This window comes from Python bivittatus, unplaced genomic scaffold (assembly GCF_059951505.1).
Source record: "Python bivittatus isolate LINGU-HERP-01145 unplaced genomic scaffold, Pbiv_v1 ctg000980_np1212, whole genome shotgun sequence".
NCBI lineage: Eukaryota > Metazoa > Chordata > Lepidosauria > Squamata > Pythonidae > Python > Python bivittatus.
This window is the reverse complement of record NW_028277125.1, coordinates 36124169-36146668: the sequence shown is the minus strand read 5'-3', so window position 1 is coordinate 36146668 and position 22500 is coordinate 36124169. Positions and strand designations below refer to the sequence as shown.

The 22500-nt window shown below is 37.4% G+C and overlaps 2 protein-coding genes across 6 annotated transcripts in view; one reads left to right on the top strand and one right to left on the bottom strand.

Moving 5' to 3' along the window:
- Positions 1-2573: 2573 nt before the first annotated feature.
- MTERF4 (mitochondrial transcription termination factor 4) lies at positions 2574-11254 on the top strand. The gene is made up of 4 exons (XM_015887947.3): positions 2574-2798; positions 4884-5385; positions 6793-6977; positions 8598-11254. Exons 1-4 carry the CDS (start codon positions 2763-2765, stop codon positions 8943-8945), a joined length of 1071 nt encoding a protein of 356 aa, XP_015743433.2. The 5' UTR covers positions 2574-2762; the 3' UTR covers positions 8946-11254.
- Positions 11255-11399: 145 nt separating this feature from the next.
- Positions 11400-22500, bottom strand: part of SNED1 (sushi, nidogen and EGF like domains 1) — a 72021-nt gene continuing 60920 nt past the window's right edge. For all 5 annotated transcript variants that reach the window (XM_025166238.2, XM_088132621.1, XM_088132623.1 and 2 more), the window contains 9 exons: positions 21682-21960; positions 20847-20991; positions 20648-20730; positions 20456-20557; positions 20201-20317; positions 15491-15578; positions 14913-14996; positions 14529-14557; positions 11400-12122 (listed from right to left, as the gene is read on the bottom strand). In XM_025166238.2, the coding sequence (XP_025022006.2) occupies positions 14536-14557; positions 14913-14996; positions 15491-15578; positions 20201-20317; positions 20456-20557; positions 20648-20730; positions 20847-20991; positions 21682-21960 (920 nt within the window). In that variant the 3' untranslated portion in view covers positions 11400-12122; positions 14529-14535. The remainder of the gene's footprint in view (positions 12123-14528; positions 14558-14912; positions 14997-15490; positions 15579-20200; positions 20318-20455; positions 20558-20647; positions 20731-20846; positions 20992-21681; positions 21961-22500) is intronic.

The following is a 22500-nucleotide window of genomic DNA, read 5'->3' as shown; positions in this document are numbered from 1 at the left end:
GCTACAGTTTTCTTTTCAAGATGTTTCTTCATTTTTATGTCCATCAATATTGCTGTTATGTGTCTGTTTCCTTTCAAAAGGAGGAGGTAAAATAGCACACCAAGGGCACCACAAGGAGTTGTCCTTTCCCCTTCTAGGTGGCTCTATGCCTCATGGAGAAATACCTGGAGGAGAAATAGTTCATTCAGAACATACATGTTTTTATTTTGTTGGCTTCACTGTGAAAATACTGTACTGGTAGAATCTACCTGATCACACTAAAAACAGAAACAGGTCAGAACAGAGTCTCATTAGTTCTAGAGCACAGGGACTATTTATGCATTAGCTGCCTTTTTCTCAGAAAGAAAAGAGAATCACTGAAAACTGATTCTTCTTTTCTATAGACCTGCTCAAAGAATATGGGGTAACATCTTTTTATCCTGGATATTCTGTTCAGTGTACTTATTAATTCAGGTATGAAAGTTTTATGTGTTTCCTCTCAAGAAACTCAGGGCTGTTTGCATGATTCTTCCCACAACAAACATTTTATCCTCACAACAACCCTGTGAGGAAGGCTAGACTGAGAGCTTACTGGACAAAGAAACAGTTCCAAGTCATCCAATAAACTTCACTTTAAAATTATTTTTTCAATTAAGCATAATGAAATCCTATAAAACAGCATGGCCCAATTTATTGAAATAAAAATTACAAATATACATTTTAAAAAGAAAAGGGGGAACACTGCCTTTTTGCACACTAACTAGCGCAAGAATAAATTGGTTGAAAAATTCAAATATTGACAAAGAATATTTCTACAATCAGTAGATTGTATACAAACAAGTATCCTTGTTAATCCTGTATTGTAATTCTCTTTGTAACATCCATTAAAAGAATATAAATTTTAGTAAGTTGATATGTTCCATGAATAAAGCCTAGAAACACATGCACATTCTCAACAGATAACTATCATAAAGTCATGTCACATTTTAGACCAAAATGTAGTAATGGGAGGATAAGTCCCAAACATATGTTAACTTTTATTGTTTCATACTTCCAAATTAATTCCCAGGAAAAAAAATGTAATCATTAACATTCTCTAAGACGTACAATATTTGTGAAAAAAAATTGATAACCATATTTTGAACTTAGAATAGGACATTCAAACACATTTCAAATGTCACATAAATGATTAGTATCACTTTTACATTGATATTAGTTTCAGTTAAAAATTGGTTAGATACATTTAATGAAAGATCCACAAATCTTAGCAAAGATAGAATTTAGGAAGTTATAAGGATCAGAATCAAAAAGGTTAAATCAGAAATACATTACCTGAATAAGAAAAACAGTTAAATCAAGCTCAGCATAAGGCACATCAGAAGTTTTACAAATTATGTAAATGGGGATAAACTGATTCAAGATAACTATGAAAACCCAATTTAACCATCCCACTTCTAAAAAAATTATGAACCATCCCAATGAACTACATGATTAAATGGACATTTGAAGCTAGGTTTCCCTGATCCTAGTCCATCTTTAACGTTTTCCCTGCACACTGAAATGCTTAGAGATATGGAGTTTATTTATTTATTTATAAATTAAGGTGTTGGTTGTCATCTTTAAAGCCCTACATGGCATGGGACCAGATTACCTGAGGGACCGCCTCTTCCCCATGGCTTCAACCCATCCCACCTGATCACACAGAGAGGGCATGCTCTGGACCCCCTCAGTAAAAGAGCTCCAATTAACAGGGTCCAGAAGATAGACCTCGGCTGTGGCCCCCACCCTTTGGAATATCCTGCCCCCAGAGTTGAGATTGGCCCCTTCACTCCTGGCCTTCCTGACGGATTTGAAGATCTGGCTCTGCCACTTGGCATGGGGTGAGGAGGGAAGACATCAAGTGTGGAGATGGATAGTCCCTTAGAAGCCTTTGGTCTGCAGCTCTGGAAACCATCAGCCTCTTGGACTTTTTCTTTTTTGGTAATGCTTTGTATAGTTTTTATGTTTTCTGTCAATTTACATATATTTATTGTTTCAATGGATCATGTGAGCCGCCCAGAGTGCCCCATTAGGGGGAGATGGGTGGAGATAAATAAAATAAATATGGAGTTGATGTTTTTTGTTGTCACAATGCCCAAAAATGTGAATCCAAGCTATAAGTATTCACGGAGTCTTACAGGTCACATTTGTCTGCCATGACAGTAATAAATCCTATGCTTTTTAAAAAGTAACTCCTATATAGTGTGAAATTATGGATCTGAGGCATCATCGCTTCTGTGTGGTTTTGTGCTATGGCAATATCAGAAACAGTTCTGTGATCTATGACTTGCTTCTAAGTAAAATTGAAATATCTATAAGGAACTGTAGCACAAAGCTACGTTTTTGTCATTTTTCTTCTGCAGTGTCAAAAACAGTGACCGTTACGACTCGTTCTGTGGAGATGTAATTTATGATTCGTTCGGGTAGGTCCTACATAAAAACCATGAGCATCCATAAGAATCGGACTTTTACTCAAGTGGAACCCTTTATAAATGTCAGGTGTGACACCCCCTTAATTATTGTCGGGGAGGATAATCGAACACTCCACCTATTCACATTTTCTGATTTGGCCCCGCCTGATCTCAATTCACGACCTTTTACTACTACCTCAAGGTATTTCTATCGCCATTCGGTTGCCCCACGGAACGTTTTTTCCAGCTTCCGTTTCGGAAGGAAAGTGTTTACATGAACACCTTCCTCTTACGTTTTCTCTCTACTAGTCACAGCAGCGAAAGTTATGAGAGATGCGGAGTGTGAAATTGGGAGCCCGCTGTTGGCGCGTGAGTATGCTTCGCACTATAAGTTTGTCCACTCAAAAATAATCTGTGAGCAGAAACGCGAATTGCTACTGTATTTTCATGGGTTATAGACAGACGCAGGAAAAGGTACTTGGTGAGTTCACATATAGCTCTCCGTGTCTTGTGTGAACGCAGCAGCTGGAATTTGTAAACCATGGTTTGCGACTGAGTAATGCATGAATCAAGCCAGTTGTGGCTCATCGGAGAATAATCGCTTAGCGCGATTTAAGAGCCCACTCGGCATTTGTATTGAGCCCAGTTGTGGCAGGGGACCGACGCTGAAGACGTGTTGCTCTGCCTACAGTCCCGCTCAGATCTGGTTGCATCTCTACTCAGACGCTGCGGTTTTTCACCCCGGGTTTCTCCTCGACACTGTCTTGTTCAGAGCAGCGATATACTGTGTGTGGCACTCACGTGGTCCTTTCAGTCGCGCAAGTGCTTCAAGTAATTCTTGAACCTTACATGTCGGTCAGATAGAAATGCTGTTTCCCTTTTACGGATGGATGGGAGGGAAGCATGCTCAAGGCTGTCTAATGATTTCGAGCGGTGCTGACAATTTCATCCACAGGGTCCATGGTTATGCGGCCAGAGGAGGATGCTTCCATAAAGGGAAGAAGGGAAGGGTTGATCTTACCTGCTCGTGGTAAAGGGGTGATGCTAAGCAGGGATTCTGATTCATCTGTCAGACTGTTAAGATCAGAACCTGGTTTTATATTCATTCATTTAATGTGTGGAGATATTAAGTACGTTAAAAAGTATATTTACTACATGTATAGGTGCGTGTTTGTGTATATAGTGTTTAAAAGAAAATGGCAACCAATTCAAACATTTAATGTAATTTATATAATAAATTGTCTGTGGAGGTTAATTTTGGGTACACCCTGTATATACATACACATAAGTATGTTTACAAGTTCAAAGCAAAATGGGATTGTTTCTTGTGTAAATATACTCAGAATTGCAGGTTTAATTTGAAATTACTCTCCTTTTTTAACAGCGGCAAACAGAGTTTAAAATTCCTATTCAGCTTGAAGCATATATTAGAGGAGTTGAGCTTTTATATTTACATATGTTCTTTGGTCACTTGTAGGTTGTGTTCACACAACATGCTAGACTTGGCTAAAGCAAGGCCGCTGTGTTTTAGTATGCTATAGAATAGCCAGTTTTTTTTTTAAATAATGTGTAAACCAGATTGTCACTTAAGTTATAATTTATTTGAGTGCAGTATGTCATGTGAACATAGCAATCTTAGTTTTTTTAAACCTCAGTTCAGGGTTAAATGTTTTGTGTGAACCACTTCTTACTGTTGGTAGTTTAAGATTAAAGTACAGTTAATTTGCATTTCAATTTTGAAAGTGTGCAATGAAATCATTATAGGATAGTTAGATGTGCTTTCAAGTTTATGTTTCATGAGCATTGATTGATGTGAAACATTTGTCTTTCAAATAGACTAGGGCACCAGCATATCCTGAAAAGCTGCAGAAGTATTATTTGGAAAAAACTGCTTCTCTGTTATTGCATACAGAACAATATTTTTCTTTAAACACACATTTTTTAAATACTTCAAAATGTAGTATTGTATATAGATATTAGTGCCCAATGTTTGATAGTTTATACAGCAGAACAATTTACTTTTTATTTTTAGTGTTGATCAAGACCTGGTGGGATTTCTCTTCTACCTATTATTTGTGAATATATTTGGCTGCTCAGTTGTCTAAAAATACAGTATTTCATGTTGCCTTTGTGATTCAAATTAGGCTTAAAAGTGGTTATATTAAGTGTAAGCTGTAACACTTTTTGAACAATTAAATGATTTTGTAGAGTAGTGATAAATTTATCTTAATGGTGTGAAGCACATGGATACCCTAATTAAGTAAAATTATAATGTAAATTGAGCAGCAGGTTATCATACTACTAATTTTAATATTTGGTAAATTATTCTATGGTGTGATAGTGGATTTAGTTTAGTTTAGGCAAGCTTCTTTGATTTGCTGGCAACGATGCTTGTTCTTTCCTTTAAAATACAATTATGTATAATATATTTGCTTTTTAAATCTATTTTTGTAGGTCTTTCAGAAGCACAGCTTTTTCCCCCTTGCCTCTGACTGTATCCATTTACCTTCTCTCAATGTATTACCAGTTGCCTTTTGGTGGTCTCCTCAACACCTAGATTGCAGATTAATTGCTACCAGGTCTTTTGTGCAAAGCAAAACAGGCTTGCCCCCTCATAGGTCTAACTATGAATGCTCTCCAAAGCCCCGAGAAACTTTAATTACTACACCGGTAGAAGTAGTAAAAGCAACTGATGTGGACCATTTGAAGCTAGGGGAGGCCACAAATTCATATGTTAGTCTGGGATTCAGTCCTGCTCAGATAACACAGCTATTCAGCTTGCAGCTGGATGTACCATTTCAGTCAAACTTGACTACAATTTCAGAGTTAGTCCTACTGGGTTTAAGCACTAACACAATACTGAAGACCCTAGAAAAGAAGCCTGAACTGCTGAGAATGTCACCAAAACATTTGAAGGAACGTGCCGATCTTCTGAGGAGACTTGGCTTAGATGCAGGTAATGTTCTTCCTGTGCAATTGCTGAATTTATGTACTGAACTGAGTGGATTATTCAGTTCTAATTTGTTTAGATTCTGTCAACAATACATTCAGTTTTTCAGTCTCTTATATTTAGGGAAGTGTGCATATTCAGTTAATCATACATACAGTAATTGAATATTCTTCAAATTGCTAGAAATATATGCTTCTGGATCAATTCCTTAATCTACATTGAGTTTCTTATATATAGATGTCAGTTGCTTGCCAAAAAAGAATATTAAAATATTTCACCCACCATCTTTTATTTCAGCAAAGGTAACCTTTTTGCTGCCAGAAGAAACATTTGGGGGGTTTGGTGGAGAGTCTCAAAGGACCAAAGGGTATACAGTAGTGCTATCCCAAAATGGGATCATTTTGCCATATATATGCACATACTTCTGGGGCGGGGGGGGGATGCTGGGGTTGTGTTGAACAAAATAAGTGCTTTAATCTTCTGTTATGCTTAAAACATCCATTTTGCTATTTTTACTTTTGTTTTTTGAAATTAAGTTACTGAAATTCACACGGAGAAAAAAGATACTTAGTGAATGTGATTTGTTTACTAGTTTTATTTGAAAGGTCAGAGTAAAATTATACTTTTTTAAATCCTTATGGCAGAGAAGGCATGCTGTGGGTCCCGTCTGCCAGGGAATTACATTTGGCGGGTCCCAGGACATGTGCCTTCTCTGCCATGGTGCCCGCCTTGTGGAATCTTCTGCTCCCAAAAATGAGATTAGCTCCATCCCTCTCAACATTCTGCAAGTCCCTCAAGACCTGGCTATGTGATCAGGCCTGGGGGTCCCAGGGGACTGGGGAGATTTTGCAATGGCTCCCTTATTAATATTATCCCCTCTTGTTTTGTATGCTTTTATAGTTATTTTTACTTGTAATTTTTTAATGAATTATTTTTAATTGTTGTACGCCACCCAGTCACTTTTATGTGAGATGGTCAGCTATATAAATACAATAAATGAATAAATAAATCAAGTCACTAAAATAACGAATTGTATCTTCATAATGTTTGCTTAAAATTAAGTAGAAAAAACATTCATGTTTCAAGCCATTCTTGTGCAGGCTGTTTTTCCTTTTAATGGAATAATCAAGGAAAGCCCTATTTTTGGTTGTTTGTAATGATAAGGGCAGTAAATTAAGTACATAATTGTGGGGACTAATGTACTACATGTAATAGTAGACTCGGAAATACTCCAAACACATTATTTAGAGAGAACATGCTTAGGCATTATGAGAAACATCTTGAGAAAAATGATTACCTTAAAAACATACTAGTTTGCCCTTAATATTGCTAGGAATACATGGGTCTGGATAAAGAGAAAGAATAGAGGATTTTAGTCAGCACTATCTTATCTGTTTCCTCTTATTTTAACAGAAAGCCTTAACCACGTGGCAGTTCATTTTCCAAGTATCCTTACGTTGCCACACAAGAGAATCAAGGCCCTAGAACATCTCCTTAAGGAAAAATGTCTTTTCACAATGGCACAAATATCAAAAATTCTACGAACGTGTCCACAACTCCTATTAGAAGAGTTAAATGATGTAGAATACAAATTCCAGGTATTACATATTTTCAGAAAACCTTTTTGATGTGATTATCTAAAGTCAGATTCCACAGAGTGTGGTGCACTTTTCCACTGCTAAACTTACACAGTTGCCTGAGATTTTAATAGATTCTATTATCAAATGTTAGATAAATCAAAAATATGTCTTATTAAGATATTTCATATATCTTCTATATTTTCAGAATGTGATTTTTTAAAAAGTTGCATTTCTCACCCCTTCAGATACTGCCTCTAATAATATAATGGTTGGAAAACTTTGTTTCTATGCATTTTGTTTTTTGCTTGTTAAAATCTATTATATGGATCCTAGGAAATATCTGCCTTTTTAATCTACTTTATGATATTACTTGCTTTTGAAGATAAGATATAAGGCCAAAGACTTCATCATTATATCTTCAAGAGAAGCTTTGTCCTGATGTTTTCATTTCACTGATCTTTAGCTATATTTTCCTCCTCCTGTGAATTTTTTAAAATCACAAACCTTTCATTGTTATGCCTTTTTTGTTGTAATAATTTCAGAAAACGATAGACAAGTCATAAAGTCTAGATTACAGGAAGTAATTATTCCACGCTACTCTGCTTTGGTCAGAGTTTATACTAGTAGAACTAGTTGCTCATGAAATGGCATATTTCTCTCTGTTGGAGATCTTCAAACTCCAACAGACTAGATTACCATCTGCCTAAAATACTTTAGCAGATCCTCCACCAAGAACAGGTTGGACCGTATGAATTCTCAGATTGCTTCCAACTTTATGATTTGCTGATTCTGTGAAGTTTTACAATAACCCAATTTCTCCTGGGTGGCTTATTCTGCCTACGTTTCTATTTCCATAGCCATTTTTTTTATATTAAAATCTCCAAATCCTTTTTCATCTTTAGAAAGTAAACAATCTAATGCCCTGGGTGTTGGCAGGCTAGTCATCTGTTTGATTTTCCTGTAAAGTAGTGAGGCAAAATATAGAAAATAGTAAATACTATTCCTCTACTAAGGAATAATAGAAAAGTGCAGGTAAAGGAATTTAGCAATTAAAGAATAGAGCTCCCCCCCCATCTTTGATCCATAATCTACCACAGTAGAGATTGATTACTTGGATTTCAATTCCCATCAGCACCAGCTATCATAACTAATGAGAAGTGATTGTGGGAGCCATAATCCAGATCATTTGTTGGAAATCAGGATGCCTATCTCTGCAGGAGGGTCACAAAGATTTTAAAAAGTAGTTGAGGGATTAACATTAAGTATTAGCATTATTTATAATTTTTAATGTTGAATTTTAACACATAGGGTAGCCCCTATTTGTTCACATCATTTGTTCACAAATTGATTCACAGATTTAAAAGTATGTGAGTGAAAACACCCCAAGCCTCATGTTCTTGTACACATACCTAACCTGCCTAAAGAAACATGTCAGAGTCTCATCTCCAGCCTTGGGTGTAGATGGGATGTAGGGAACTTCACCAGATTTTTCTTGCATATATCTATTAAGGGTACAAGCCTCTTGAAACTAAGAGTCATAATTATGTGTACATCTGTGCTGGACTGTGACCTTGACATACATTATTTGCAGTAGAATGGTAGTGTTTATTCTTTCACTTAATAATCTCTGTTTTTTAGTTTGCCTATTTCAGGATGGGAATTAAACATGCAGAAATAGTGCAGTCTGGTTTCTTCCAAGTACCACTGGCTGAAATAAATAAACGAATAAGTTTTTTGGAGCGCTTGGGACGCTATCAAACTCCTGATAAGAAAGGACAGACCCAAATTGTCAATCCCAAACTGAAAAGAATTATCAGAGCATCTGAACAGGATTTTGTGACTGAAATAGCCTGCTCCTCAATTGAAGAGTATGAGATCTTTAAGAAGTTGCTGGCCTATGAAGAAGAGCAGAGGAGGAAACAGGAAGAAGCGATGGAAGAATTATCAGATTCAGAGAATGATGGTGAAGGGTCTGATTCTGAATAATTTTGCAATTAGTTTCAGCTGTCTGGTACTATAGAAGCTGCTCAACTATTCAATCAGCTTTCTTAGGGAATGAACATGTAATGAAGATGAGGTGGCTCCATGGAAAGGATGAAATTTGGAATTAATTCCTAGTAACTGTATAGAGGGATGTTCTTCCTATTTTTTTCTCCACTACTATGCTATTTTGTTAAGAACATCTGTACATTTATAGTTCTGTAGAATAAATGAGAAGTGGGAGTACTTGCTTTTATAAATAATATACTTATAAAACTTTTTTTTCTAAAAGATAGGAGGGCGCTGATGGATATTTCTGATAACAGAGAATTCTAATATTTGTGAATATTTTTAAATGGGTTATTAAGAAAAATGAAGGGCAGGCTGTGAAATCAAATTCATAATATCAGTTCTTAAATGTGGGATTAGATAAAGTTCCTAAGTGGTAGCCTTATTTGGGCAGAAGTGCGTTTTAAAAAATAATAATTTTTATAGCTAACTTCAGGAATCATCTCATTCTTAGGGAAAGCAGAATGACTTTTAAATAAATTATATATTTAATCTAAAATGAAAAACAAAGTAACTTTAATAAAATAAAATCTTCTTAGTTTATTGGTGCATACATACGCCTTGATCTGACTACAGAGTACTATAAGAAGGTCCTCTTCTGTCTTAAGACAGTCTCTGGGGAAAACAGCGTGACCGACAAGAAACAGGCGATAAAGATCTTTCATGGCCTTTGTCATCTGCAGATACTATTTTAAAAGTTTACTTTGGATTTTGAAAAATGTAATATTTTGGTGATCATGTTACTACCCTTTCTTCATCCTGTTTGTTCTTGGAACCTTTAATGTTCTAGTTTTAATGGTGAGATGGTTCCCGTAAGCCAATCATGTAGCGTAATTGTAGAGCTGATGTAGTTGTTCAAAATTCGAGGGATTTCACTCCTTTCTTCCTCTTCACGTTGTCTTTCCAACAGTCACCACACATTTTCTGCTGACCATGCTCATTTCTCATTTGGTTGTTTATTTTTTCCAGATTCTGCCACAATCTTATGTTTTTATGCAGTAATTCCCTAAACCTGGCGCTGGCTCTCTTGTGTGCAGGTTGTGTTATTGTAGTACACATCAGAAGTAGAGGGAACAATACACTGGTTCAACCAGGTAATGTAAATGAACATGCAAATATTTCTGATGGTTACATTAATTGACTGTGGCAGAAGAATATTCAGTTTTCAGAAATTTTACATTTTTTTCTAATGCAGTCTGTGGCCTTTTAGTGTTGTGCCATCCCAAACTAATTCTGGTTGGATCACTTCTATTTAAGAAAAAAATCCTTTCTTAATTTTGCTCTTTAAAAAAATATTCTTCCAAATGGGAACTGCAGGATTCTACCTTTTTTGCACAGAAAGGCTATAAGATGCTCTAAATAATGAGAAAATGCACTTCTCCTTTTCAGCAGTCTTATTTCCAAAAGTTACTATCTTTCTTTCCAGGCTCTTTAGTACGATGTACTGAGAAATGCTGTATACCCCATCGGGGGGGAAAAATCACATTATTTAGACAATATCATCCATTCCTCACAGCATGTGTAAATAACAGTACGTAGGAATGTGGCTAAGCATCTCTTGATGACTTCTAGGATGAAAGAACTTTGGAACCACTTTGTGCTATTTCTGGCAGTAGCAAGGGTTATTGTCTTTCCAATTAGAAAAATATCCCCTTTGCAATATGCTCCTCTATGCTACATAAACAATATTTACAGCTCTTAAAATTTGCCATGAATTATGTTTCAGGCAACAGGCGTGCCTTTTCTGCAATAATCAAATACTTGCCAAAATAGTAATTTAAAACTATGACTCTCTGATTGTATTACTTTATAAAATATACAGTATATGACTATTAACACAATCTTATATTTTAACTAGTCATACAACTCACAAAGGCTAAGTAATAATAAGGCTTTTTGAAGGCTATCATCCTAGTATTTTACAAAATAAACACCAGGGAAGGTGGATGGAAGCCTTTTTTCTCCATTGGCATCACAATTTTGTCTTTTAAGAATATCAAAGGAAATACTTTACCCATTAAAAGTTAAGAAGGTTTTCAGTAAAATTCTTTATGAAGGGATAGAAACCTTCATAAACAGCATTCAGAAGCTGAACAACTAAAAGTCTGTTGGATTTTTTAAAGGACAGCTAGAGTCTCCTATTGCTGCTGCTGCCAGTTTTTTCTTCACTATTCTAACTTCAGAAATGCTAATAATTTAGCATCAGAAATGGTAATATTACCTTAGTAATAGTAAGCCATTGAGGATAGCTGGCTGAAAAATTGGATAATTTTTGGATAAAATTTGGATAATTTTTCATTAGCAACTAATTTAGCAAAGAAGGAACAAAACAAAAAAAAATCAAGGGTGTATGTGTGTTTTTAAGCCATTGTGTTTGAGAATCAATTTCTGAGGCAATAAGATTTGCTTTTTGGTTATAAAGAGAGCACATTTTCCAGGACTCATGTTTGTTTAAGGCAGTTGATAAATCAAATTATATGTCCAAATCTCAATTGCTAGTAAGCTTGAGCACTGTTCTGCAAAAGGACTTTTACTCAACTTGTATAAAGAAATTAGATCCTATGATGAAAAGAAGCTGAAAATGAACGTGAGTTGTTTTAATCTTCCTGAAGAGAAGGCGCTATTTGGTGAACATCTCTTGAACAAGACAAAGGGGGAAAGTCCATTGTTCTTGCTAGCTAAGTTCCTCCCCCCTTGAAAAAAAAACTCCAGTTAACTGAAATGATGAAGCTATTGTATCCTTGGAATGAGATGGAACTGAAGACAAGAATCTAGATTGTTCAATTATGCAGATACTGATGTAATAATTCTCAATTTCATGCCAAAATATTTGTATTTTGATTGCAAAGTAATAAATGGATTTGTTCTCTATTCATATTACAATTAAAATTTGTAGGAAATCAGTGTTATTCAAAGTTCCTGTAGTGAGCAGTTCCTTGGTACTCCAAAAGCAAGTAGGATCATGTTGAGGAATTCTGTTGGTACAACTCTGGCACTCATCAATAGAAGAATTAATGGAATCTTCCTCTTCCATTTAAGGATTGAGACAGAACCTTAAAATGAGAGACTATTTTCCATCAGCCATTATCAAAAAAGCACTGACATTTCATTTCTCTATAGGAGGCAGAAAGAAAAAGAACAGATATAACATCATTATATTAAAAAAAAGGTGAGGCATACTGTGGCTGAGTAAAATCTTAAAGATGCTTTGCAACATACAAGAACACATACAAAGCACCTATTTTCAAACAGTTAAAACTGATGCATCATTTACAAGGCTCACATGGCTACTTTGTAAGCTATTCCTGGCTGTCTCTACATGTACATTCATGCAGCTAAGAGCAACTTCCAGAGTAACTGCATGAATCTTGCAAATAATCTAGCTGCTCTAATGATTTGAAAAGACACATTGCTACATGTTCTTCTGAAAGCTTTGCTTAGCCCTGTAAGATTCACAAATATAAATGTAATATACAGGTGAAACTTGAAAAATTAGAATATCGTGCAAATGTTCATTTATGTCAGTACGGCAACTCAAAAGGTGAAACCAATATATGAGATAGACGCATTACATGCAAAGCGAGATATGTCAAGCCTTACTTTGGTATAATTGTGATGATTATGGCGTACAGCTTATGAAAACCCCAAATTCACAATCTCAGAAAATTAGAATATTACATGACATCAATAACACAAGGATTGGAAATAGAACAATATCGGACCTCTGCAAAGTATAAGGATGCATATGTACTCAGTACTTGGTTTGGGCCCCTTTTGCAGCAATGACTGCCGCAGTGCGGCGTGGCATGGATGCTATCATCCTGTGGCACTGCTGAGGTGTTATGGAAGACCAGGATGCTTCAATAGCGGCCTTCAGCTCCACTGCATTGTTCGGTCTCATGACCCTCATCTTTCTCTTGGCAATGCCCCATAGTTTCTCTATGGGGTTCAGGTCAGGCGAGTTTGCTGGCCAATCAAGCACAGTAATCCCATGGTCATTGAACCAGGTTTTGGTACTTTTGGCAGTGTGGGCAGGTGCCAAGTCCTGCTGGAAAATGAAGTCAGCATCCCCATAAAGCTCGTCTGCGGAAGGAAGCATGAAGTGCTCCAAAATCTCCTGGTAGACGGCTGCGTTGACCCTGGACTTAATGAAGCACAGTGGACCAACACCAGCAGATGACATGGCTCCCCAAATCAACACAGACTGTGGAAACTTCACACTGGACTTCAAGCTTCGTACATTGTGTGCCTCTCCATTCTTCCTCCAGACTCTGGGTCCTTGGTTCCCAAATGAGATGCAAAAGTTGCTCTTATCAGAAAAGAGGACTTTGGACCACTGGGCAACAGACCAGTTCTTTTTTTCTGTAGCCCAGGTAAGACGCTTCTGACGTTTGTTGTTCAGGAGTGGCTTGACAAGAGGAATACGACATTTGAAGCCCATGTCCAGGATCCGTCTATGTGTGGTGGCTCTTGATGCACTAACTCCAGCCTCAGTCCACTCCTTGTGAAAATCCCCAACACTTCTGAATGGCCTTTTCCTGACAATCTTCTCCAGGCTGCGGTCATCCCTGCTGCTTGTGCACCTTTTTCTACCACACTTTTCCCTTCCACATAACCTTCTATTGATGTGCTTTGATACAGCACTTTGGGAACATCCAACTTCTTTTGCAATTACCTTTTGGGGCTTTCCCTCCTTATGGAGGGTGTCAATGATGGTTTTCTGCACAACTGTCAGGTCAGCAGTCTTTCCCATGCTTGTGATTCCTACTGAACCAGCCTGAGAGACCATTTAAAGGCTCAGGAACCCTTTGCAGGTGTTATGGATTCATTAGCTGATTAGAGTGGGACACTTTGAGCCTAGAATATTGAACCTTTTCACACTATTCTAATTTTCTGAGATTGTGAATTTGGGGTTTTCATAAGCTGTACACCATAATCATCACAATTATACCAAAATAAGGCTTGACATATCTCGCTTTGCATGTAATGCGTCTATCTCATATATTGGTTTCACCTTCTGAGTTGCCTTACTGACATAAATGAACATTTGCACGATATTCTAATTTTTCGAGTTTCACCTGTATAATATTATATATAAATGTTGGATATGTTCTCATGAATTTTCTAATTGTTGTGCCTGATTGTTTAATATTAAAGATGTCTATCATGTATTTGCAGTTAAAAAAACATCAGGCATTATTTGCATGTCTTGCTAATTCCATTCACAAAACCTTTTGTGGGCATTCAGTGAATATAGCTATAGTTTTCTTCTAATGTTTAGCAAGCTATCAATACCTTGGCTGGGGAATTCTGGGAGTTAAAAGCCACTCATCTTAAAGTTGCAAGGTTGAGAAACACTGGTTTAAGCTATGGGGAATTATAAAATGAGCCCACTGCAAGGATCCGGTATCAGGACATTTCCTGTCCAAGGAACTCCTTGATATCTAAACTTCGTGATTTGCCTAGTGTATCAGTCAATGGAACCTTCATTCCCATCCACTGCCCAATAAGGATACTTACTGTGGTTTCAGTGCTTGTTGATTTGTTTTCTGAAATAATAAGAGAAGTTTTAGTATATGATAATTTCTCTTATACTGTAACATAGAGCTTACTTCTAAGGACTTCATTATTCTAATGCTACTTAATTCCAACAGCGTGCTGGGCAAAAGCAGGAACAAAGAAAGAGCAAATAACATCGTAAAGATGTTCAGGATCTTTCTTAAGTGATCACATATTTACAATATCCAAATTGGCTGAACTCCCCAGAAATTAACATCCAGGTTGTAGGGTGCCCACTATACTGTCAAATACTGTAATTAGTACTATGAGAAATTGGAAGTTAGGCATCCTTAGGATTTCTCCCGGAATGATGGCTTATTGTAAAAACTACTAAATTTGTTTTACCTGCTAAGTGCTTTATTTGTTACAGTACTCTCACAGCTCTCCTTATAGCAAATGTCCTGGTGCACTTTGTAGACCCTCTTGTATCTGATATAAAAAAAACATATATCAAGAATGAAGGATGGGAAAGTTGACCATAAAAAGGTGTAGTGAGTTAAATCCCAGAGCTTAAATCTCTTGGATCTCTTACTTTGCAAGAGGGGGCTTAAGGATTCCCCAACAAAAAACGTGGGGCACTGGCAGAAAGACATTATCTACAATTCCCCAAAACCATTGGGGAAGAGTTAGGCAATCTGCAGTTTTCCCAAATCCACACTGCCAATTTTTGGTGATGCAACTGGTGAAAGTTGGTGATGGTATCTTGCTATTTTGAGGCTGAAAACAAATGATATTTGTAGTATAAATCTAAAATAGCCTTAATTCAGTTTAAAAGACTTCCCCCCTCCAGCCTCCTCCTATGGAAAAATCAGGAAAAAATGAACTGGCAGCTTGGAATAAAAAGCAGGCAGCATCAGGGACAGCAGGATGAAATTTGAATTTGATATGTGAAGGGAAAAAAAAATGGCCAAGGCAGTACTTACAGATAATGGCAGACACCTCCTTCCCAGACTGGAAAAGGTTTTGTTTCAGAGTAAAGCCGAGTACAAGATTGAGGCACTTTTTTACAAGCTGAAAGGAAAAAATGTGTATTGAGAACATTTCACTAAATAGAGATAAATATTTGGATCTAATTTTCTTTGTACAAATCAAGGAAATTAGGCATGAAAGCCAGCTGGATGACTTTGGGTCAGTCACCCTCTCAGCCCAACTCACCTCACAGGGTTGGAGGAGGAGGAGGAAGGAATATTGGGTATGTTTGTTGCCTTGAGTTATTTATGAAAATAATAAAGGTGGGATTAAAAAAAATGATTTAGAGCAGTGCCAAGGAATTCAAACTGTTCTTATGTGGGAAAAAAGTGTCTCTTCAAGGAGATTGGAAAAGGGGAAGGAAAACACACAAATAATAGAAGGGACACAACATAATTTGATATTATGTTGGTGTGTTTTGCTCTCAGATAATAAAATATGCTATACCCAGGGGGATTGTATAGGGTCAGCTCATAACTCCTGTACCCAACAAGATAAGAACAGCTGTTGTAAAGCATGTTAGTGACATCTGCTTCTCAAAATAACAGAATAATCTTGGTGCTTTCCACATCCTTATGTTTGTTTTAATTCTGCTTTACCTTACTGTAAATTTTTTGTTTGGTTATAATGAATTTTACCTGGTGTAGGATAGTTTTAACAATGAAAAAGTAAGTTAGAAATTTTAATGAAGCTCAGCATCATAATTATGCACTACCTTAGTCAACACAGCCATAGGAACTTCAATCTTTCCTCCCAGTTATAGTTCTGCCCACAAATACACAGTTGCAAAAATAAATAACAATAGAAGAGAATATGTGTAGCTCAGGGTTGAACTGTGGAGTCCTTGGGGTTCTGTGAGCTTGGCTGTTTTCTTACAAACGTTTTGTTACCTGGCTAGGTAACATCTTCAGTGCTAGGATGGAATGGGGTTTGCTCTCTGTTTATGTACAGTGGCATGCCCTGCCAGTGTTGGTGGCGGTGTGAGTTTTGTTTTATTTCCCCCCACCCCTCTGGTAGTTCCTTGATTAGGGTATTGTTTACTGCTGATTGTGTGTCTGGTGATAATCTTTGTGTGAATCTCTGCTTATCTGGGTGATGATTGCTGGTGAGATGTTCTGGTCTTTTGTTTTCCTTTTTATTGTCTCTTTTGAATAGTGTGTAGATGTTGTTTATCTCTGTGCCTGTTGATGGCTGCCTTGTCTGAATACCAAGCTTCCAGGAATTCCCTCACATTTTTGTATTTAGCTTGGTCTAAGATGCTGACAGTTTCCCAGGGAATTCCTGGAAGCTTGGTATTCAGACAAGGCAGCCATCAACAGACACAAAGAGATAAACAACAACATCTACACACTATTCAAAAGAGACAATAAAAAGGAAACAAAAGACCAGAACATCTCCTCACTAGCAATCATCACCCAGATAAGCAGAGATTAACACCAAGATTATCACTAGACATACAATCAACAGTAAACAATACTCTAATCAAGGAACTACCAGAGGAGGGAAAATAAAACAAAACAAAACCCACACTCCCACCAACACAGGCAGGGCATGCCACTGTATATAAACAGAGCAAACCCCATTCCATTCCATTCCAGCACTGAAGATGTTACCTAGCCAGGTAACGAAATGCTTGCAAGAAAACAGCCACAGACTCCACAAAAATAAATCCTGCTCTGCAGACATATTCTTATTTCCACAAGCATTAATTTCATACTGAAATGGCAATTCCACTCCATAAAGCAAGCCTGCAGCAATTCAACCTTTGCTCAATTTCTATCCATATATCTATGTATCTTAATTATGAAGACCAGTAGCTATGTCTGTAGTCTCTTTTTTTTTCCCAACAAAGAAGGTGTCTGTAGAGTACTAGATTTTGGGCAACAACTACGTTTTGTAAAAATAAGAGTAATTTGAACCTGCATCACCTATGGAACACCTTGCATAGTCTTCATAGTATCCTCCTTAATTCACTGTGAGTTATTCTATTGCTTGACATTTATTATGCCTAGTTTAAACATAAACCCCCTTGTCTAGACTACTCTTGGTGGTACAATCTCTTACAGATTTATAAGCAATAAAAACACAAAGGGAAAGGCAGAGTTGGGAAATAATTGTTAGAAAAGAGACAAGATTTGATACAAGTCTATAGTCGTGTGAAAAAGAAAGTATACCCTCTTTGAGTTCTACGGTTTTACGTATCAGGACATAATAAAAATCATCTGGTCCTTAGCAATTCTCAAAAGTAGGTAAATACAACCTCAGATAAACAACAACACATGACATATTACACCATGTCATCATTTATTTTACAAAAAGAAAGCCAAAATGGAGAAGCCATGTGTGAAAAACTAAGTACACCTTATGATTCAATAGCTTGTAGAACCACCTTTAGCAGCAATAACTTGAAGTAATCATTTTCTGTATGACTTTATCAGTCTTTCACATTGTGGAGGAATGTTGAGCCACTCTTCTTTACAACATTGCTCCAGTTCATTGAGGTTTTCAGGCATTTGTTTATGCACAGCTCTCAAGATCCCACAACAGCATTTCAATCAGGTTGAGGTCTGGACTTTGACTGGACCATTGCAACATCTTGATTCTTTTCTTTTTCAGCCATTCTGTTGTAGATTTGCTGGTGTGCTTGGGATCATTGTCCTGTTGCATGACCCAATGTCGGCCAAGCTTTAGCTGTCGGACAGATGACCTCACATTTGACTCTAGAATACTTTGGTATACAGAGGAGTTCATGGTCGACTCAATGACTGCAAGGTGCCCACGTCCTGTGGCTGCAAAACAAGCCCAAATCATCACCCCTCCACCACCGTGCTTAACGGTTAGTATGAGATGTTTGTGCTGATATGCTGTGTTTGGTTTTTGCCAAACATGGCGCTGCACATTATGGCCAAACATCTCCACTTTGGTCTCGTCTGTCCAAAGAACAGTGTTCCAGAAGTCTTGTGATTTATTCAGATTTGCAGACCTAAGCCGTGCTGCCGTGTTCTTTTTAGAAAGAAGAGGCTTTCTCCTGGCAACCATTCCAAACAAACCATACTTGTTCAGTCTTTTTCTAATTGTACTGTCATGAACTTTAACATTTAACATGCTAACTGAGGCCTATAGAGTCTGAGATGTAACTCTTGGATTTTTTTTTGCAATTTCTCTGAGCATTGCACAGTCTGACCTTGGGGTGAATTTGCTGGGATGCCCACTCCTGGGAAGATTGGCAACTGTCTTGAATGTTTTTTGCTTGTGAATAATCTTCCTCACTGTAGAATGATGGACTTCAAATTGTTTGGAAGTGGCCTTATACCCCTTCCCAGATTGATGGGCAGCAACAATTGCTTCTCTAAGATCATTGCTGATGTCTTTACTCTTCAGCATTGTGTTAACACAAACCTCAATACTCAAGACCAGCAAACTTCTAAAACTTTGGCTTTTATAGAGGTAGTCACACTTGCTGATGATCAATTGATCAAGGGCATTTGATTAGCAGCACCTGGCTGCTACTTAGCCTCTTCATACCTATGGAAGCAGTAAGGGTGTACTTAGTTTTTCACACATGGCTTCTCCATTTTGGCTTTCTTTCTATAAAATAAATGACGACATGGTGTAATATGTCATGTGTTGTTGTTCATCTGAGGTTGTATTTACCTACTTTTGAGAACTGCTAAGGACCAGATGATTTTTATTATGTCCTGATACATAAAACCATAGAACTCAAAGAGGGTGTACTTTCTTTTTCACACGACTGTATGTGCACACCTTGCTTCTCTTTTTGATATCTACTGTTACTTTCCAAATCATTCCCCAAACTGGTATTCCCCTTGTATGGTTTTTAATGTTCATTTATAGACCAGAAATAGATTTCATAAATAAAATACAGCTTACAAAGTAAATACTTTCTCAACCAGAACAATATAGAAAGTGCATGCACACATACGCATACACACACTCACATATTTCTCTATGAAAATTCACCTCCCAAAGACAGTGAGTTTTTTAAGCCACTAAGTTTTTATTTTATGCATATGCACCAATGATATAGTTAGATTCTTGGGAGCATATGTTACTTCAGAGAAAAGAGAGGTTTACTCATGTGAGCATTACAGTCTCCTATGATAAAGACTCCTGCAAGAGTTAGTTCCTCTTCCAAGAATAAATTATCATTTTTTTTCAGTTCATGGAAGGAAAAAAGCCATATTACAGACTGAGATGTGAACAATACTTTGCAAGGGTTAGTTGTTTACATTAATGGATTTTTCAGCTCCCAAAGCCAGATAAACATTACATTTATGGTGGGGGTGTGGGCACATGTCTTCCTTGGTCCAGAAAGAATTTTGTCAGTACTGTAGTGTATATTTCTTACAGCTTATATATCAATCTCTTCCCCTATTTCCCACTGCAGATTTTTAACTCAACTCTGAAGGATATCCTTCCAGCCTGTGGACAAATTTCTATGTTGTTTTTATCCTGCACTGCTAAACAACATTTCTAATTCTGTGTGTAAATTTTTCATCCCTTTTAAAAAGAGAAGCAACACTTCCATTGATTCTGATTGTCCAGGCAGTTTCCTATTACCCTGTTTTGTTTTGTTTTTCTCTCTCTCTCTTAGTACCATGTGGCAGAAGAGTTCAGAAAAGCACACTTTCTTCTTAACTCACCTAGTTCACATAATCTGCCTTTGAATCCAGGAGTACAGTCACAATTGTAAGACTCTAAGCCAGCAACACAGGTCCCACCATTTTTGCAGAAGTTTATGGAACAATTCTGCCTCTCACCTGATAATACAAAGGAAAGGGTGAGATATTCTGGCTATTTTTAGATTCTTGATAATTCAGTACAAATCAAACATTATTTAAGACTGAAGAGGCAAGGGGTAATCTTGGACCATCTCTGTCTCCTCTCTTCAAACATACTTTCTCTCTTGGTACTCTCAGGTTCTGACAGCTCCAATGCCAGTTTGGCCCGACTGGTTGATTCCTCCACATTTTCTTCAACTTTCACAGGAGCCTCTGGTTCTAGAAGAAGCAGTCAAGAATACCTTAACCAGAAAGCTTATGCTATGTTAGAGAGCAGAAAACCAAGGAGGGAGGGTGAACAGCACATACGTGTTCTCATAGTGACAGATCGACTTGGGGAGCTGCTGATTTTAGTGGTGATCCTCCCTCTGCCATCCACTAGTTCTGTAAATCTTTTAAAAGAGAAATACTAGGACATTCCCATTTGCAAAGGTGAAATGATATGCTCAGACTTAGCACCTTATGCATCTACATTTATTTTGTTTGGTAACCTAGCTTCATTCTTTACCTGGGTGCTAGCGAGGGTTCCTCAGGGACAGTGTGATCAGCAAGCACATGCAATTCTGGTAGGAAAGCTGGGGGCACTCTGTTTCTCAGCACCCGTGGATGCCCCGTTTGGCTCCAGCGTCTTTCAGAGGTGCCATCTTTCTGCACTAAATATAAGACATGATTACAGAACTGGGTGAATAGAATGTACTGCAAAAAGCTGGGTAAGAACCTGGGTACCTCAGGGACTGTCTTCTCTTCAGCAGGGTCTGTCACTGTCCTAAAAAAAAAATTCAAGGAAAATATGCTGGTGAATGTTATTGTAACTATGATGTTGTACAGATGGTAGAGTTAAACCTTTTCCTTTTAGGCCATCTTCCCAATAAAAATCTGACTCCTAGAATAAAACAGATTCAGCAAGGGAGGCATTCCTTATCAGAAAAATGGTGTTAGACAGACGGGTTAACTTTCCTTGGAGCTGCAGTCACAACCGGATTTATTTCACTTCCCTCTCAATTACTTGTTTTTTAAAAATGAGATATTCAATAATTAATTTCCACAACTTCTTTTTGCTTCTTTAGCATGATTTTTCTTTAAATCAAAAAGATAAGCAAGATATCTGACCTTTTCCTGTTCATTTGCACATCCAAGGAAGCAGGATGCAAACACTGATTCTCAGCTTTTGCTAAGAAAAATCCATCTTGCTTTTATCACAGAGAATAGAAGTGGTGATCATTGAATGCATGAAGTATATAGACGAATACAAGCACACTTCTCCTTCTAAGATTACCTTCCTCATCTTTAATGAGGAAGGCAAACAACAGCAGTATGGAGAACAATGTGTGATCTACACTTACAGGCTGTAATATAAAGATGGGCAGGTTCACTCATCACTTGTCCTTGATCAGTATTTTGAACAGCCATCACAGATAAGCGATACCTTTGACCTGGGTTCAGGTCACGCACTGTATAGGAAGACAGTTTTCCATTGGGGACATAGCGGCTCTTTACGCTCTGGCTGGTACTGACATTGATGATGTAACCTTCCACTGAGCCCACAAGGGGTTGTCCCCAAGCCATCTGGACAGAGGTAGCTGCAACTCTGGATGCAGTGAGGTTTCTAGGAGAAAGAGGTCCTGTTCAGAGAGAAGGAGGAAATTTGATTGGAATTGTTTTTAGCTGCCTATCAAATAAATAGTTGTGAAAATGGGGGAAACCCTCAAGATTAGCACTAAGATCACTTCTTTGCTTTCTCAAATGAATAAGCAGCTTCTAAGATTACATTAATTATCTGGCTCCTAGGATTCTATTACGTTTGTGCCCTCTCTTATATTTGTATCCTCTTCCCTCCCCCAACATCATTCCATTCATCAGAAAGAAAGTGTCACATGTGTACTATGAAATCATTGCATTTATTTGGTTGCTGCTCTTCATAACAAGAATAGAGGAGGAGCAATGTTCAAAATAGTTTAAGCTAGAAGCAGATTTTTAACTCACTCCAGATGGAATTGTGGAGGCAAGTAATATCTGAACAATCCTTCTGCATCATCTAATCTGATGAAGTAATATAAAATAAAGCAGGAAATCAAGACACTGAATGGTAAGGGTTCATTCCAACTGAATACCATTGACCTGCAAGATAAGTCACTCTCTCCTTTAGTTTCCAGACTCTTACT